At 44.7% G+C, this 18,889-nt stretch overlaps 1 protein-coding gene across 1 annotated transcript in view; it reads left to right on the forward strand.

Moving 5' to 3' along the window:
- LAMB4 (laminin subunit beta 4) overlaps positions 1 to 18,889 on the forward strand; it is a 91,365-nt gene that overhangs the window by 31,171 nt on the left and 41,305 nt on the right. Inside the window, 6 exon segments of the mRNA XM_030554265.1 lie at positions 2,931 to 3,040; positions 3,984 to 4,063; positions 5,091 to 5,241; positions 9,176 to 9,307; positions 14,961 to 15,144; positions 17,897 to 18,020. Coding sequence (XP_030410125.1) covers positions 2,931 to 3,040; positions 3,984 to 4,063; positions 5,091 to 5,241; positions 9,176 to 9,307; positions 14,961 to 15,144; positions 17,897 to 18,020 — 781 coding nt within the window.

Here is an 18,889-nt window from a genome sequence, read left to right on the forward strand (position 1 = left end):
ACAGTAACGGGAGACTTGGAAATGGCAGAGATGCTTAATGACTCCTTTGTTTCGGTCTTCACTGAGAAGTCTGAAGGAATGTCTAGTATAGTGAATGCTTATGGGAAGAGGGTAGGTTTAGAAGATAAAATAAAAAAAGAGCAAGTAAAAAATCACTTAGAAAAGTTAGATGCCTGCAAGTCACCAGGGCCTGATGAAATGCATCCTAGAATACTCAAGGAGTTAATAGAGGAGATATCTGAGCCTCTAGCTATTATCTTTGGGAAATCATGGGAGACGGGGGAGATTCCAAAAGACTGGAAGGGGGCAAATATAGTGCCCATCTATAAAAAGGGAAATAAAAACAACCCAGGAAACTACAGGCCAGTTAGTTTAACTTCTGTGCCAGGGAAGATAATGGAGCAGGTAATTAAATAAATCATCTGCAAACACTTGGAAGGTGGTAAGGTGATAGGGAATAGCCAGCATGGATTTGTAAAGAACAAATCGTGTCAAACTAATCTGATAGCATTCTTTGATAGGATAACGAGCCTTGTGGATAAGGGAGAAGCGGTGGGTGTGATATACCTAGACTTTAGTAAGGCATTTGATACGGTCTCACATGATATCCTTATAGATAAACTAGGAAAGTACAATTTAGATGGCGCTGCTATAAGATGGGTGCATAACTGGCTGGATAACCGTACTCAGAGAGTAGTTATTAATGGCTCCCAATCCTGCTGGAAAGATATAACAAGTGGGGTTCCGCAGGGGTGTGTTTTGGGACCGGCTCTGTTCAATATCTTCATCAACGATTTAGATGTTGGCATAGAAAGTACGCTTATTAAGTTTGCGGACGATACCAAACTGGGAGGGATTGCAACTGCTTTGGAGGACAGGGTCAAAATTCAAAACAATCTGGACAAATTGGAGAAATGGTCTGAGGTAAACAGGATGAAGTTCAATAAAGATAAATGCAAAGTGCTCCACTTAGGAAGGAACAATCAGTTTCACACATACAGAATGGGAGGAGACTGTCTAGGAAGGAGTATGGCAGAAAGAGATCTAGGGGTCATAGTGGACCACAAGCTTAATATGAGTCAACAGTGTGATACTGTTGCAAAAAAAGCAAACATGATTCTGGGATGCATTAACAGGTGTGTTGTAAACAAGACACGAGAAGTCATTCTTCCGCTTTACTCTGCGCTGGTTAGGCCTCAACTGGAGTATTGTGTCCAGTTCTGGGCACCGCATTTCAAGAAAGATGTGGAGAAATTGGAGAGGGTCCAGAGAAGAGCAGCAAGAATGATTAAAGGTCTTGAGAACATGACCTATGAAGGAAGGCTGAAGGAACTGGGTTTGTTTAGTTTGGAAAAGAGAAGACTGAGAGGGGACATGATAGCAGTTTTCAGGTATCTAAAAGGTTGTCATCAGGAGGAGGGAGAAAACTTGTTCACCTTAGCCTCCAATGATAGAACAAGAAGCAATGGGCTTAAACTGCAGCAAGGGAGATTTAGGTTGGACATTAGGAAAAAGTTCCTAACTGTCAGGGTGGTTAAACACTGGAATAGATTGCCTAGGGAAGTTGTGGAATCTCCATCTCTGGAGATATTTAAGAGTAGGTTAGATAAATGTCTATTAGGGATGGTCTAGACAGTATTTGGTCCTGCCATGAGGGCAGGGGACTGGACTCGATGACCTCTCGAGGTCCCTTCCAGTCCTAGAGTCTATGAGTCCCCCACAATAAAGGAGGCCAGTCAATAAAGGAGAGTAGGACTAGAAATATACGATTTGCCAAAAAACATGGTATAGAATTAGCTCCATTCTCCTTTAAATAGAAGGAATATTAAATATGTGATCTGATTCCTTTGATAAAGGGGATTTCAAACAGGAGACATTTTTATTTATATTAAACAAGTATCAGAGTAATTTGGTAATCATGAAGGAGACTAGAATCACTCATAGTGCAGGTGGGCTTTATGCAAGACTTCCCCAGCATGCCTTCCCGCAATGCACTGCCCTTCTGGCTAGCAGCACTCATGCTATCTCAGGTTCTAATGTTCTGCTATTAGTTTGTAGGGTTGTTAGTGACACAGACAAATGTCCATTGCAAGCACCTTATGTCAGATTTTGCAGAGTCATGTCCTGGGTGAGTATTTCAAAAGCATATAGAAACTATTTACCTGGGCAGGTAAACCAGTGCCTTTTAAACAGGGGGAAAGGAGAATGTCATCAAAATCCCCTGCTGAACATTCCATTCATATTTTTAGGGTATAAAAACATGAAGTCCGTATAAACCCACCTGGAACAAAAACAAAACAGATGAGGTCTGCACTACCATGTGAGAGAACTCTTTTGGGGGTAATTTAGGAGGCCCTGTACCTTGGGCTGGTATAAAGATCAAGTAGGTGGCAAACCTGATACAATGAGTATCAGAAGGCTGCAGACTGCATTACTCTCAAGAACTTTCGGTCAATCACTTCTTTGAACCAGTCTCAAGTGAAATTGTGCATCTTTGTCCTCCTCAGGGATTGTCAAATTTTGCAAACACATTGTGCTTATCAAATAATAAATAACAATAAGGGTAATAAAGGCAGAGGTTAGGCTCAGCAATGATGAGAATACTAAAGTGGAGCAAAGATGAAGAATGCAGCAGAAACCACTGCATAGATCTTCTTCCAAGAGTCCAACATGTTTTGCCAGAGCCATCCCTTGCCCACCAGCAGAACTTCTCCTTCCAGATGCCCACCAGAAATACCTGAGGAAAATGATCTGACCCTCAGAAACAGCTGGTTTGCTAAGTATTAATTGGATTCTGAAGGTAGTCTTCTGCAGTTTGTTTCCCTGACAGTTGAGTGCAATGGTTATTTCAAGTTCACACCAAAAGTCAGTGTAGGGCTCGTTCCTGCAGTGGCACTAGCGGAAGTGATTATGTGTTTCTTTCCTTGAAGCCTGCACCTGCAACCCTTCTGGGAGCTTGTCTTTCTCGATGTGTGATCCAGTGACTGGAGAGTGCCTCTGCCAGCGTTTTGTCACAGGGCCACATTGTGATGAATGCCTTGTATGTAATCAGGAGGCTTTTATTATTGCTTCATGTAGCATCCTGTTTTACACATCCTCAAAGGTCTTTGCCTTGCCCACGTCCTGCCTCCTTATGGCTTCTGCCATGGACAGCCTGTTAAAGGGGAACACAACACGATGCCAAGTGGAAATGGCCCATAGGCCACAACATTTATCATAGAATTAGAAAAAAAAGAGTGACAGGGCATGAGAACAAATAGTCCTTGCTACAAGGAACCCTCAGATGAGTCTCTCCACCCATTCTAATTAAAGCAACCTGGAGTCAGACCTCTATGGCGCTTCAATTGATCCAACCATGTTCTCATCCAGGTCTGGCTGGCTGGAACATAGCCAGATTCTGCTTTTGCTGAAGTCGTTGGCAAAACTCCCATTGTTTTCAGTTGAGCAGGATTGAGCCATCAGATGACTAAACCAGCAAATGCTGTGCCCATGTAGAGATAGTTAGATTGTCCCAAGAACATCCACCAGCAGACTCCAATGGGGATGGGATGAGGGGCTACTGCCTTATGAGTGACATCTGCTGTTTCTACTATGTTCCCACTATGACAGCCTTGAGTGATTGTTGTTAAAAACACTTGATGGCTTGTGCCCTTTATGTTCTGTTATGGGGGAATCTGTCATGGCTGAAAATATAGATGGGAACAGTTAGGGTTGGACAAGTATTGAAAAGCATTGTCTATGAATATTCTCTTGAAATTTTAAATGACTGAGCTTAATCCGTGATTGGGCCTTTATATGTTTTACTTTTTGTGAACATTTGTGTAGCCAAGTTTACTGGCGCCAGATTTGCGGAAAGAAAATGAATGAAATAGATAGTCCCAATGAGAGTAGAGTTTCTTCATAGTCAAAAAGGATTGGGGTGGTTGTAATTTAAGTTAAATATTCACAGTCAAAAATCAATACATCTTCCTTTCTTATCATAGGTAGGATACTGGGGGCTTGGGAATAATTTAGATGGCTGTTCTCCGTGTGGCTGTGACATTGGTGGAGCCCACAATAACTTGTAAGTCATTTAGTTCTCATTTTAAAGTACCTTTCTCCTTTTGATTGTATAGAATTAACACCAGCATACATTGCATCTTTTTGATAGGGTTATGGGATCTCGTGGTTAGTGAAAACCAAGAACCAGTAGTTTAGAGACAGAGTTTCATCATGTCTGAGCAATGTAAAATCACTCTGGTGTAAGATTTTGTGACTTTATTAGCGATGTTTAAATGGATTTGAGTATGACCAGGAAATGTCAGTACATACTACGGAACTTTTAGTGTGCAGCAGCAAGGTCCATGTGTACAATCTGTGTGCAGCACACTGGGTGGCTATAGATTGACATCTTAGCTTGCTACACAGTAAGTATTTATGTAGACATGCCCTTATCTTTCTCTCTGAAGCAAATTTTAAATCATTTAGAGTCATGATCAGTTAAATGAAAAGAACAAACCACCTCAACCTGACTCCCAATGCACAGGGCCCCCAACATTGTACGGTTTGGGACAATAGTTTTGAACTTGGGTTCCTACGTTCATGTTTAGGCACCTAAATAAATAGCCTGGTTTTCAAATGGCGTTTCCATGGCTTTAAAATAATGCCGGACTTTAGGCCACTCTCATTTGAAAACATTGGCCCTATACTTTGCTGTGTCGGGGTCTTCATTACTCCAGGAAAAAGGTTACTAGAATGCATGGTCTGGTCCCATATAGCAACTCTTGCAGTATGTTTCTATGCACATGCTTAGGTAAAACCAAGCTAGTGAATACAGAACATGTTGCAGTTTGTGGAACTGGTAGAGCAAGCAAGGGTGACAGACACATACCTTTGCCAACTGATTAATAAGGAAGCACTGGAATAAACTCCAGCGTTACAAGCAAGAAATAGTGGTTGCTGGAAAAATATTTAAAAATTGAATTAATTTTACAGTGAAGGGAACAGTAAGAATAAAAGCAAAGGTAGAACAGCTATCCTCTGTGTATGGTGTAAACATATGTGCGTTGGTGAGACTCTTACACCTCTTCTTTTCCCACCTGTTCATTCAGGTGTTCATCAAGTGGTGGGCAGTGTGAATGTCTTCCTAACATTGTGGGCCGTCGGTGTACAGAACCTGCCCCAGGCTACTTCTTTTTACCATTGGATTATTATATCTATGAAGCAGAGCATACAAAGCCACTTTCCAGATCTGCACCTTTAGTATGTTTTGCTTTTATGTGCGGTATTCAGAGGTGCTGCGTAAGGTGATGTAAACCAGTGTAAGGGAATCTAGGTTGGTGTCGGTGGCATGCTGAGGGCAAAGCGGAAAGTGCTGTAGCGGGAAAAGCAACCGAAAGGAGGATGGAAGATAATTTCAGATAAAATGGTTTCCTCACCCTCCCCTGTAATTTTAAATGACACTCCTCATTGTGTAAATTACACTGACTGATTGACATTCCCTAGCCCTAGTCCTTGACTGTAACTAGGGAGCTCTTGGTGAAGTGTGGAGAGGTGCCCATGGGTGTCCTCTGTGTTCCTTCAGTCTTGAGTTGCCCAGGTACCTGGCCAATCCTGAGTGTAAATTAGAGCATCCTGAAGGTTTAGGCCAGCTGCCAAAGATCCTGAGAAGCCATGATGGCAGCTGGATACTCTGGAGTGCTGAGGTGCCTGGCACAGGCCTTCATTTTTGGCCATAGCACTTGATTAGAAAGAACTTTTTAGTGGTTCTATCTCATCTGTGGCTTCCCGTATGTGAGAGGTGAGTGTCTTCCTCTGCTCATTAATGCCAGCTTTAGGATAGCTCTGTGATGGGTTGGGTCACAGAAACCCCCTTGGGACTGCCACCTGATCTGCTGGGACTATCTCTAAGCCCATTTTCCCTGGCAGCTTGGGACCTCAGTGCTCTGCCTGGTTGGACCAGACATGCTAGCCTGCTACAAACACAGACCCAGGTCTGAACCATGTCCCCCAAAAGCTGTAGGCTTAACTGAAAACAGTGTAAAGAAGTGCTCCTGTTTCCAACACCCAGATACCAAGTTTCCAATGGGATCAAAGTCCCAGATAAATCCGTTTTACTCTGTATAAAGCTTATACAGGTTAAACTCATAATTTTTTTGCCCTCTATAATACTGATAGAGAGATATGCACAGCTGTTTTCTCCCCCAGGAATTAATTACTTGTGCTAGGTTAATTAATAAGTAAAAAGTGATTTTATTAAACATAAAAAGTAGGATTTAAGTGGTTCCAAGTAATAACAGATAGAACAAAGTGAATTACCAAGCGAAATAAAATAAAACACTCAAGTCTAAGTCTAATACAGTAAGAAACTAAATGCAGGTAAATTTTACCCTCAGAGATGTTTCAATAAACTTCTTTAACAGACTAGACTTCCTCCTAATCTGGGTCCAGCAATCACTCACACCCCTGTAGTTACTGTCCTTTGTTCCAGTTTCTTTCAGGCATCTTTTTGGGGTGAAGAGGCTATCTCTTGAGCCAGCTGAAAACAATATGGAGGGGTTTTCTAGGGCCTTATATAGTCTCTCTTGTAGATGGAAACCCCTCTCTTCCCCTGTGTAGAATTACAGCTACAAGATGGAGTTTTGGAGTCACATGGGCAAATCACATATTCATGCATGACTCATAGAGTCATAGACCTCAAGGTCAGAAGGGACCATTATGATCATCTAGTCTAACCTCCTGCACAACACAGGCCACAGAATCTCACCCACCCACTCCTGTAATAAACCCCAAACCTATGTCTGAGCTATTGAAGTCCTTAAATCATGGTTTAAACACTTCAAAGTGCAGAGAATCCTCCAGCAAGTGACCTGTGCCCCATGCTGCAGAGGAAGACAAAAAAAACCCAGGGCCTCTGCCAATCTGCCCTGGAGGAAAATTCCTTCCCGACCCCAAATATGGTGATCAGTTAAACCTTGAACATGTGGGCAAGACTCACCAGCCAGACATCCAGGAAAGAATTCTCTGTAGTAACTCAGATCCCACACCATCTAACATCCCATCACAGGCCATTGGAAATATTTACCGCTAATAGTCAAAGATCAATTAATTGCCAAAATTAGGCTATCCCATCATATCATCCCCTCCATAAACTTATCAAGCTTAGTCTTGAAGCCAGATATGTTTTTGCCTCCACTACTCCCCTTGGAACTTCACTCCTCTGATGGTTAGAAACCTTCATCTAATTTCAAGTCTAAACTTCCTGATGACCAGTTTATATCCATTATTTCTTGTGTCCACATTGGTACAGAGCATAAATAATTCCTCTCCCTTCCTGGTATTTATTCTTCTGATATATTTATAGAAGCAATCATATCTCCCCTCAGCCTTAAACAAGCCAAGCTCTTTGAGTCTCCTTTCATAAGATAGGTTTTACATTCCTTGGATCATCCTGGTAGCCCTTCTCTGTACGTGTTCCAGTTTGAATTCATCCTTCTTAAACATGGGAGACCAGAACTACACAAAGTATTCCAGATGAGGTCTCACCAGTGCCTTGTATAATAGTACTAACACCTCCTTATCTCTACTGGAAATACCTCACCTGATGCATCCCAAGACCACATTAGCTTTTTTTCATGGCCATGTCACATTGGCAGCTCATAGTCATCCTGTGATCAACCAATACTCCAAGGTCCTTTTCCTCCTCTGTTTCTTCCAACTGATGCATCCCCAGTTTATAGAAAAATTCTTGTTATTAATCCCTAAATGCATGACCTTGCACTTTTCACTATTACATTTCATCCTATTACTATTACTCCAGTTTATAAGGTCATCCAGATCTTCCTGTATGATATCCCGGTCCTTCTCTGTATTGGCAATACCTCCCAGCTTTGTGGCATCCACAAACTTTATTAGCATACTCTCACTTTTTGCGCCAAGGTCAGTAATAAAAAGATTAAATAAGATTGGTCCCAAAACCGATCCCTGACTCAATTCTCTGCAGTCCGAGCCATTGCCCACATGTTAACCCAATTGTTCCCAGGAAAGCTCAGATGTGGATTGACATCTGTCAAGGTCCATTGTTAGCCTCGTGCTCCCAATTACTTGAATAACCCCTTCACACTATGTCGACCAAGTCTGCCTTAGGTGCTTTCTACATCAAACACTTTAAATACACGCATAGAGCCAATGCTCATAACTTCAGATATAAAAATGATACATGCATACTAATAGGATAAATACATGCAGTAGATCATAACCTTGGCAAAGTTATGTTACATGGCATATCTAGCATAAAACCTATTCCAATTATGTCATATTTACACTCATAAGCATATTTCTATAAAGCATTACGAGGTGCAATGTCACCAGCTCTAATAGATTTGTTAAGACTCACTTACATCACTGCATACACTGACTCTGAACTTAGTCCAGATTCTTCAGAAGTTCACATAATTGAGCCAGTCCATATGTCTTTTATTGATTTAAAATAGTTTCTTAATTTAGACATTGCTGTTGTGCATCCATAATGCGAGCTTTGGTTCTACTGGAATGTCTTCTCTTCATCCGCCAAGATTTCTACAAATGTTTCTTTTCTTATGCGTCCTTGAGAAGCCGCAAGCAGGGGATAATAAAAATTTATTTATTTGCTTGGCATATCTGAAAATAATCAGATATAATCACAAGCAGTAATCAACCTATGTTCCAGTAATGAAATAGAAAACAGATTTCTGGGACAGAGTGTGGAATGTCAATTGTCTATGTGGCAATAAAAGCTAGTTGGAACGGTGGTTATGTCTTCACTGCAGATAAAAGTGTGTTCTTAACTCAAGTAAGTTAACTAGGGTTACACAGCAGTGACGACATGGCAACTCTGCTTTTAACTCATGTTAGCAACTCAAGGGGGACTCTGGGGTTGAACTTGAACTGCTAACCCAAATTAAAAGCTGAGGTCCTGTGTCTTCACAGCTGTTTCAACCCAAGTTAGCTAATTCAAGGGTTTTTTTTGTAGTGAAGACATATGCATTGTGAAAGAGAGACATTTTCAACACTTATTAGGCCACATTCTTGGAGCTGCACCCATTTACTCCAAGAGGGATTATAGCCTATTGTTTGGATTTTAATTTTAAGTAGCCACATATGCTTAAAGGTTGTTCAAACTGCGCTGTCACATAAATGATCCATTTTTGCTTTTCAGGTTAAACCAAAAGCTTTACCACAGTGTGATATCTATTATCAGCAGCAAGGATATGATTTCACCATTGAAAATGGAAATATTGTATTAAACAAGAGCAAGAAACAAAGCATAAGAAAACAGGGGATGGAACAGGTAAACTGATACTACAGTAATCGTTCAACAAAGACTTGCAACAAATGCTGCTAATGTTTAATATTGCAACAAGAGTTTTGGTTTAGGGAATGGGTAAAACCACTGGTGACTATGAAATTGGAATTTACAGGTCTGTGTATAAGAATCCTTATGCAAATGGAATACATTAATTCATTGATACATTAATTCAGTTGTTCATATACAATTGGGCTGGATATTTTATAATTCTCTCTCTTACACACACACACACACACACACACACACACACACACACACACACACACACACACACACACACACACACACACAGGCTTATTTTGCCATGTTTAGTGGGCAAGCTGTAGGCTTAAATTCAGAGATTTATTTAGAAAGAAAAATGTGACAAGGAAAGGGGCTCATTTTCAACTTCTGAGACTTACATGGATACCTGCATCATACCTATTAGTGTCATTGCAATTTAAGCCATTGTCAGCTTTCCAGTTATAAACATCTGCAGTCATGGATTATAGACTGCTCAGAAAAATGTGTCTGTGAGTAAACAGGCTAAAACAGTCTATTAAACATATTTTAAAATAGATTATAGTTATATATAGAAAACAGAGAAAGAAAGGGATGAAGAGAGAGATGACACCTTTATTCACATAAAATTAGATTAAACGTATTTTAAAATGTTATAAAATTGCAATGTATAAGCAAAAAGGCATGAATAAAATAAAGCAAACCACATTAAACATTAAGTGAAGATTAAATATGGATCATTAAAGCATCATCATTAAGGCTAAGATTTTGTCATGGATATTTTTAGTAAAAGTCACGGACAGGTCACGGGCAAAAACAAAAAAAATTCACGGAAGCTGTGACCTATCTGTGACTTCTATTAAAAATATACCTGACAAAATGGGGATCTGCAGGTCCCCACACTGCCTGAAGCTGGGGCTGGGAGCTGCTTGCAGCAGCTGGGGGCTAAAGCGTACCCCTGCCACCTTCAGCTTTGGGGGTCAACTGCTGTCCATGGGAGCTGAGAGCTGCAGAGTACCCCCAGCAGTAGTGGGCTGGGAGCTGCGGAGGTTCCCCTGCCACAGCTGGGAGCTGCAGAATTCCCTGGCCAGGAGCTGGGGGGTTCCTCCACCAGTGGCCGAGGGCTCAGATTTCCCTGCCACCCATGGTGGCCGGGGACTTGGGGGTCCTCTTCTGGGGGCTCAGGGATTCCCCCACTGCCCGCAGTGGATGGGGGCTCAGTATCTGCCCTGTCAGCAGCCAGGGGTTCTCTGCCAGCTGGGGCTTGGGGGTTCGCCTGCTGTCCATGGCAACTGAGGGCTTGAGGGTTCCCCTGCCATCCGCAGCAGCTGGGGGCTTGGGAGTTCCCCTGCCACCTGCGGAAGCTGGGGGTTTGGGGATTCCCCCACTTCCCACCACAGCTGAGAACTACAGGGGCCTCCAGAGGCTCCCGGGGTACCCCACAGCTTCCTGCTCCCACTGGATGTGAGGGATCCTGCAGCTCCTGACCACAACAGGCTGAAGTCACTGAGGTCACTGAAAGTCACAACCCCTGCATGCTTCCTCACTTTACTCAACAACTTTTTGAGACAGAAAAGTTTCCAGCAATCAACCAAGGCATCTCTCAAGACAAAGGCGGCTGAGTGAACAAAGCACTGTAAATCAGGAATATGAGCCCCAACCTCAACTCACTGCTTCCCTTTAGTGCTATGCAAAAAGTCACAAATCTTCTTCTCGCTGTACCACCCTTCTTATGTAGCTGACTGACTGGGACATCTGGAACCAGTGAGAAGTCAGAGATCATCATTGTCCTCTTCATCTTCCTCAGATTCAACCAGCTCAGAAGAACACTGAGCCACAACTGGAACATTCATATCATTCATGCAGGAAAAAAAAATTCAGTGGGAGTAGCTGGCATATCTATTGCCCCAAATATTCCTCAGGCGTGCAGAAGAGAAATCAGGAAGGCCAAATCACACTTGGAGTTGCAGCTAGCAAGAGATGTTAAGAGTAAAAAGAAGGGTTTCTTCAGGTATGTTAGCAACAAGAAGAAAGTCAAGGAAAGTGTGGGCTCCTTACTGAATAAGGGAGGCAACCTAGTGAGAAAGGATGTGGAAAAAGCTAACGCACTCAATGATTTTTTTGCCTCTGTCTTCACAAACAAGGTCAGCTCCCAGACTGCTGCACTGGGCAGCACAGTATGGGGAGAAAGTGACCAGCCCTCTGTGGAGAAAGAAGTGGTTCGGGACTATTTAGAAAAACTGGACGAGCTCAAGTCCATGGGGACGGATGCGCCGCATCCACGGGTGCTAAAGGAGTTGGCAGATGTGATTGCAGAGCCATTGGCCATTATCTTTGAAAACGCATGGCGAATGGGCGAGGTCCCGGATGACTGGAAAAAGGCTACTGTAGTGCCCATCTTTACAAAAGGGAAGGAGGAGGATCCGGGGAACTACAGACCCATCAGCCTCACTTCAGTCCCTGGAAAAATCATGGAGCAGGTCCTCAAGGAATCAATTCTGAAGCACTTAGAGGAGAGGAAAGTGATCAGGAACAGTCAGCATGGATTCACCAAGAGCAAGTCATGCCTGACTAACCTAATTGCCTTCTATGAGGAGATAACTGGCTCTGTGGATGAGGGAAAAGCAATGAATGTGTTATTCCTTGACTTTAGCAAAGCTTTTGATACTGTCTCCCACAGTATTCTTGCCAGCAAGTTAAAGAAGTATGGGCTGGATGATTGGACTATAAGGTGGATAGAAAGCTGGCTAGATCGTCGGGCTCAACGGGTAGTGATCAACGGCTCCATGTCTAGTTGGCAGCCGGTTTCAAGTGGAGTGCCCCAAGGGTTGGTCCTGGGCCCGGTTTTGTTCAATATCTTCATTAATGATCTGGAGGATGGTGTGGACTGCACTCTCAGCAAGTATGCAGATGACACTAAACTTGGAGGAGTGGTAGATACGCTGGAGGGTAGGGATAGGATACAGAGGGACCTAGACAAATTAGAGAACTGGGTCAAAAGAAACCTGATGAGGTTCAACAAGGACAAGTGCCGAGTCCTGCACTTAGAATGGAAGAATCCAATGCATTGCTACAGATTAGGGACCAAGTGGGTAGGCAGCAGTTCTGCAGAAAAGGACCTAGGGGTTACAGTGGACGAGAAGCTGAATATGAGTCAACAGTGTGTCCTTGTTGCCAAGAAGGCTAACGGCATTTTGGGCTGTATAAGTAGGGGCATTGCCAGCAGATCGAGGGATGTGATCATTCCCCTCTATTTGACATTGGTGAGGCCTCATCTGGAGTACTGTGTCCACTTTTGGGCCCCACACTACAAGAAGGATGTGGAAAACTTGGAAAGAGTCCAGCAGAGGGCAACAAAAATGATTAGGGGGCTGGAGCACATGATTTATGAGGAGAGGCTGAGGGAACTGAGATTGTTTAGTCTGCAGAAGAGAAGAATGAGGGGGGATTTGATAGCTGCTTTCAACTATCTGAAAGGGGGTTCCAGAGAGGATGGATCTAGACTGTTCTCAATGGTACCTGATGACAGAACAAGGAGTAATGGTCTCAAGTTGCAGTGGGGGAGATTTAGGTTGAATATTAGGAAAACGTTTTCACTCAGAGAGTGGTGAAGCACTGGAATGGGTTACCTAGGGAGATGGTGGAATCTCCTTCTAAGCCTCTCCTTCCTTAGAGGTTTTTAAGGTCAGGCTTGACAAAGCCCTGGCTGGGATGATTTAATTGGGAATTGGTCCTGCTTTGAGCAGGGGGTTGGACTAGATGACCTCCTGAGGTCCCTTCCAACCCTGATATTCTATGAATGGTAGGCAGTGCAGCCTTAGGCTGGGACCCATAAGTGCAACAGTGCAGGAGTGGGGTCTTGAGGACTCACCGTGCCAAGGGAAGACAGTATCTCATTGAGAGGTTCAAGCATGGCTCTCCCTCCCAGTGCAAGGCTATCCTCCTTCTCAGGGCACACAGCTCCATCTCCAGCCACTGCCAGTAGCTCAGGGGCTTCCAAAGTCTTAGACCTTTTAGAAATAATTCTCCATAAATCCATCTGATTGGTTTGTTCTTCATCCTCATCTCTAGAGCAAGTCTCTGCTTCCTCTGCAGGGAATTGCTCCTCCAGGACTCACTTCTGTCCTTGCACAAATGATGGGGGCACAACAAAGATGTCCTTGGGGGGGTGCTGCTCCCTGGACAATGCAGTCCACTTACAGTGAGAGAGGAATAGAATCTGGTAGTGCAGATGCAGGGTCTGTTTCCTGCTGGTCCCTTGATGTTGAAGCCCCCTGCTCATTATCCTGGGGTTCCACATTCTCTCCAAGGATACGATATCCAGTAGTGCATGGGCAGGAACCCCTCAAATGACCAGGGTTACCAGACTAGAAACATTTCATGTTTTCAGAGGTAGCAAGGATTGTATAATCTATGTGGTGCATTAAAACTAGGTTCAAGGGCTGTTCCAGATTATTTTGAACCATGTAAAACTGGTGGCAGAATGACACAACATATCCCACATCTAGGTTCTTGCAGTGTAACCAGGGCCAGCGCTTCCATTGAGGTGAACTAGGCAATCGCCTAGGGCGCCAGGATTTTCGGGGGGCGGCATTTTGTGGGGGAGGGGCGGCAGGCGGCTCCGGTGGAGCTGCCGCAGTCGTGCCTGCGGAGGGTCCGTTGGTCCGCGGCTCTGGTGGAGCTGCCGCAGGCATTCCTGCGGACGGTCCGCTGGTCTCGCATGGCTCTGGTGGACCTCCCGCAGGCACAGCTGCGGCAGCTCCACCGGAGCCGTGGACCAACGGACCTTCTGCAGAAATGGCTGCGGCAGCTCCACCGGAGCAGCGGGAGTGGCACGCAGGGCAGCGAAATGGCCGTGTGCCTAAGGCACGAAAAGCTCTAGCACCGGTCCTGAGTGTAACAGAATCATCCTAACAGCAGAAACTATCTTCCCATGGTGGGAGCAAGCAGATACCATTGTCTCATTGTGAAGGAAAGGGGGACATTGGAAAAAACTACTTTTATTAGCAGGAGTAAACAAAGGAAATACTTGAAGAAAAGACTCCTTGACCCAGAGTCCCTACTGTACCAAACGATTCACAAACTGCTCCTGGGCCAGGGAAGTCACTATAGATTTGCTCATTCAAGAGACAGTTTTTATATTAGCACAGCCAATTACCGTACCAAATGCTCAGCAACACAACCTCTGCAGTGCAGGAGACAGCAGGCACACCCCGAACCCCATGCTTGCAGATCAAACCACTAAACCCATCTGAAGTGAACCCCATGGAGAAAACCACCCACTCACCCCAAGGAAAAAAGGGGAGGAACCAACAACACCCCTGAAACAAAGAAACAGAAAGTAACAAAACAAAACAAAACCAAGCAGACTAACAGAAACCCAGCTAGAGCACAAAGCACGTAACAGACACAGCCTCACTTCCAGAAGCTCCCACAATCCCCAGACAACGAGTAAGAGAGGTTTTCTGGGTGTGACTATAACATTAATTTATATATATGAGTTTTTTTAGCAGACCAGATCTTCAGCGTATTTACAAAATGGTGCTGACTAGTTGCAGAAACTAGGACTCTGCACAACCGAAGCACCTATCTTTTTCCTGTATTTGTTGTTCACAATGTCACTATCTCCTTGCAGGGTGGGGTTCAGTCTGAGAGGAACTCTACTCTGGATATTGTTTTCAGGGAGCCCACCCCTGGCAAACCTGTCACATGGACAGGTCCTGGCTTTGCCCGTGTCCTGAATGGCGCTGGGTTAAGATTTACTATCAGCAACATTCCCTTTGCAATGGACTTTGATATCGCTCTTCGTTATGAACCTGAGATGTTTGAATTCAGACTTTTAATTCACCATTTTAATACTTTCCTAAGAGATGCTGTTCCAGAGCAGCAATATGACAGGAGTTTTGGACTGAGACATCTGTTTTCAAATGGGGCTGATTTCTACAAAGGTTTGGAGCAAAACTATTAGCCTTATGCTATCATATTTTTGTCCCATAAATAGAATATATAGGGCCAAAAATCTGCCATGTGCTTCATAGTGGCCTGTAGAGGGGAAGTAATTATGCATCAACAGGCTCTGATAACCAACCTAGCACTAGGACAAGGGTCTGGTTACCAGACCCACTCATGCACCACAGCTGGTTAGTGCATATGCTGTCACAGGCAGGCGGCACATGCTAGGTAGGAGCACACACTGTGACTGTCCTTCTGAGAGGGCAGCAATGGGTTCCCCTTCCGCCCCCCCCCCCACACATGTGTTCCCTTGAGGAGAGAGGACGGGGAGGGAAAGAGGCCAAGGATGAGAGCAGAGTGGGGGTGAGAGGGAGCAGTGAAGGAAAGAGGAGGGGTATGTGGGGTGGATGGGGATGCAGGGGGAGGGAGAAGGCAGAAGGCTACAGGTGCAGGAGGATGTGGGGGTCACAGGAGTGTATAGGGATGTAATGGGAGTGCAGCAGTGTATGGAGGTGAATAGGGTGCAAGGCTGTGGGGGTGAGGGATATGGGGTAGCACCTTGGGAGGTGGAAAGGATGGGTGGGAGAGCACTGTAAGGGGTATAGGGCTGGGCTGGGATGGGGAGGGATACAGTGAGGGACATGGGGGTGCGGGGAGTTGGGAAGAGATACAGTGAGGGGTATGGGTGTACAGAGGGGTTGGGACAGGGAGGGATGCAGTGATAGGGGTGCAGGGCTCGGGGGGAGGAGTTGTCCAGATCCAGGGCTGCTGGGGCCAGCGGCGGACTCAGGAGGACTGTCCCAGGCTGGGGTTAGGGGCAGTGCTGCTGTGGTGAAGGCGGTGCTGTGATGCTGCCGGGCCAAGCCTTCCCTCAACTCTCCAAGCCTGCTGGGCCAGACTGGATGCTAGGTTCATCTCGTTCTCTTCCCATCTCCTCCAGCAGCCCCATTCCCAGCACTCGGAGATGGGTGCCGGCAATGTGGCAACAGACCATGGTTCATCATAGGGCATGCACCACAGCTCGAGCCCAGCCACAGGAGGAGCATGAGGAGGAGAAGAGGGCTGGCAGCAGTGGGAGAGGCGGGCACCATGACCCCTCAACAGCCGCCTGCTGCGTGCTCACAAGTCAGGCTAGTTCGTCCCCTGCCCTGACCTGGCCAGTGGGAGCTGTGCCTGTGGGCGGAGGGCAGGGCAGCATGCAGACCCCCTGGGTCACCCCTTAGCCTAGGAGCCAGACATGCCGACTGCTTCCCAGTAGCCGCACGGAACAGAGATTAGTAGGGAGCCTGCCAGCCCCGCTGCGTGGCACGGCCAACCAGACAGTCAACGTCCTGGTCAGCGGTGCTGCCTGGAACTGCCAGGATCCCTTTTTGACTGGGTGTTCTGGTTGAAAACAGGACACCTGGTCATCCTAGTGGAAGGGTAGGGGGAGGGGCTGGGGGCAAGAGAGCTGCAGCAGAGGAGCTGCCGCCCCATGTTCTGCTCCTTTCCCCACTGTGGTTCTGAAGTCTCGGGCACAGCAGGAGGAGGACTGAGCCCTCCCGCCCCCCACCAGGTAATGCGCGATGGATCATGGGAAGGGAACAGGGAGAGTATGGGGCCCCAGGTTGGGAGCAGAGCAAGGAAGAGTCACATGGACAGTCACGTGGGGAGGCCACATGTCCCCTTTAGCTGGTGCACCTCCCTCCGTACTGGTCAGAAATGGATTCTACTTACACCACTGACCCCACATGATCCCCCTGGACCACATACCATTGTCATTCATAAAACAAAACAGAACCAGAACTGGGGAGTATTTTCTAGGCAGACCTCACCCTCCAGAATTCCTGATCTATGCCCCCTGATCTGACTTTGTCTTGTGCTCACGTCTGACACATGAAAAATGCATAATCATTTTAGATGTGTTTAAACCATTGGCAATTATTCCTATAAACCACATGTGATTTGTTCATCTGTACAAGGCCCAGCAGAACATCCTTTTTTCCTTCACTTCTCAGATATTTATAGTAACACCACCATTCAGGTTATCAGTTATGACTGTTTTACTTTAAGCAGTTTACTAATCTACATAAAGATCCACTCCTGTCATTCTGAAATCAGGCAAAAGAGTGCAAGAATCGGCTCTGGATGAATCTGTGATTTTGTATTGTGCTGCTATGATATAAATTTTCCTAGGTAAAGAGTTAGACAATTCATTTGGAATGTTAAGAATCTCATTACAAAGTTATCTCAGTTCATTTTTACTTACTAGCAATTTGAGCAAATTTATGTGCTGAACTCTACATTATAACCTCTTGGGACATATTCTTAACTGGTGTAAATGGGCACAGCTCCACTGACTTTATTGGAACTATACCCACTTACACCAGTTCAAAGGCTGACCCTCCATTTCTAACTTCTTTGGATTATACTAACCATTGTTCTTCTCTTGCACTTTTCAGTAAAGAACATTCTAAAAAATATCATGTAATGAACAAAAAGGGAACGTGGTGGTTATTGCTGCAATCTGTTACCATTTAGCTCAGCTCTCATTAACGTTGGCAGGTTGATATGCATGTGAGAAAAAGAGAATTTGTCAGGTATTTTTGAAAACTATCACTACTTTCTTCCAAAATGTATAGTCTTTAGAAGACTGGATAGGAAGTATTGCGGTCAACCCCTCTGGAGCTTTGACAAGTGATCGCTGCAGAAACAAGGCACTTCTGCAAGAGCCACACGCATTGGCTCTGCCAGCCACAAAGAGGTGAGGATGTTACCTTCTTTACAACTCTAAATATTCAGTGTTCAAATGCTCTTCTCAAAGATGTTTTGTAGCAAAGGGATAGATGCATGAGAATATGAATGGAATATACTCAGAATTAGAACAGGGCATGTGGCCTTTCAAATTGCTGCTACACCAAAGTACCAGAAAGCAGTAGGATGCAATCTGAGGGCCTGATGCAGCAGTCCTGACTCTGGCAAAACTCCACATAAGTCAAAGGTTTGCCTGAGTAAGGAATGCAGGCCCAGCTCCTAACAGTGACCCTTTTGGCTATGGGACCAATAACTCAGACACAATGTTGAGCATTAGGACCTACCTCATTAAAGAGATGAAATATTGGCGAAGAGACCCCAAGGATGTCCTTGGCTTCTCCTATTTTCAGAACTGCCTTAAGGTTTTTAACTTGCACTTCCATAGCTAACAGAAGGGAACAACTTGAGTTTAATGTCTCAGCCAAAGAATGGTAGGAAGTTCACAAATGTGAATAACGAGTTACACAAATATCCTCAGAATGACCAGGTGAACATTGCTCATGGCAGATCCAGGACTGGGATACCAGCAAGAAATAGAATGTTTTTAAAATTTCATCATCTTAAAAATCACTCTACAGTGAATTATTACAGTGACTAAATGGTTGCCACTTATTTCAATGAAATTAAGCCACCAAACAGATTATTACTTATTATTTGTATTATTGTCCTACATAGGAGCCCCAGTCAGTTGCACACTCTTCCATGTCAAACTCCCACACAGGATCTAGTCTCTCCTGACCATGTGTATGTATCTCCCATTGATAATAAGGCATGTGAACACAGAAGACTTATCCAAATCTTTGTTTACATCTTTTAAAT

The sequence above is a fragment of the Gopherus evgoodei genome, chromosome 1 (genome assembly GCF_007399415.2).
Source record: "Gopherus evgoodei ecotype Sinaloan lineage chromosome 1, rGopEvg1_v1.p, whole genome shotgun sequence".
NCBI lineage: Eukaryota > Metazoa > Chordata > Testudines > Testudinidae > Gopherus > Gopherus evgoodei.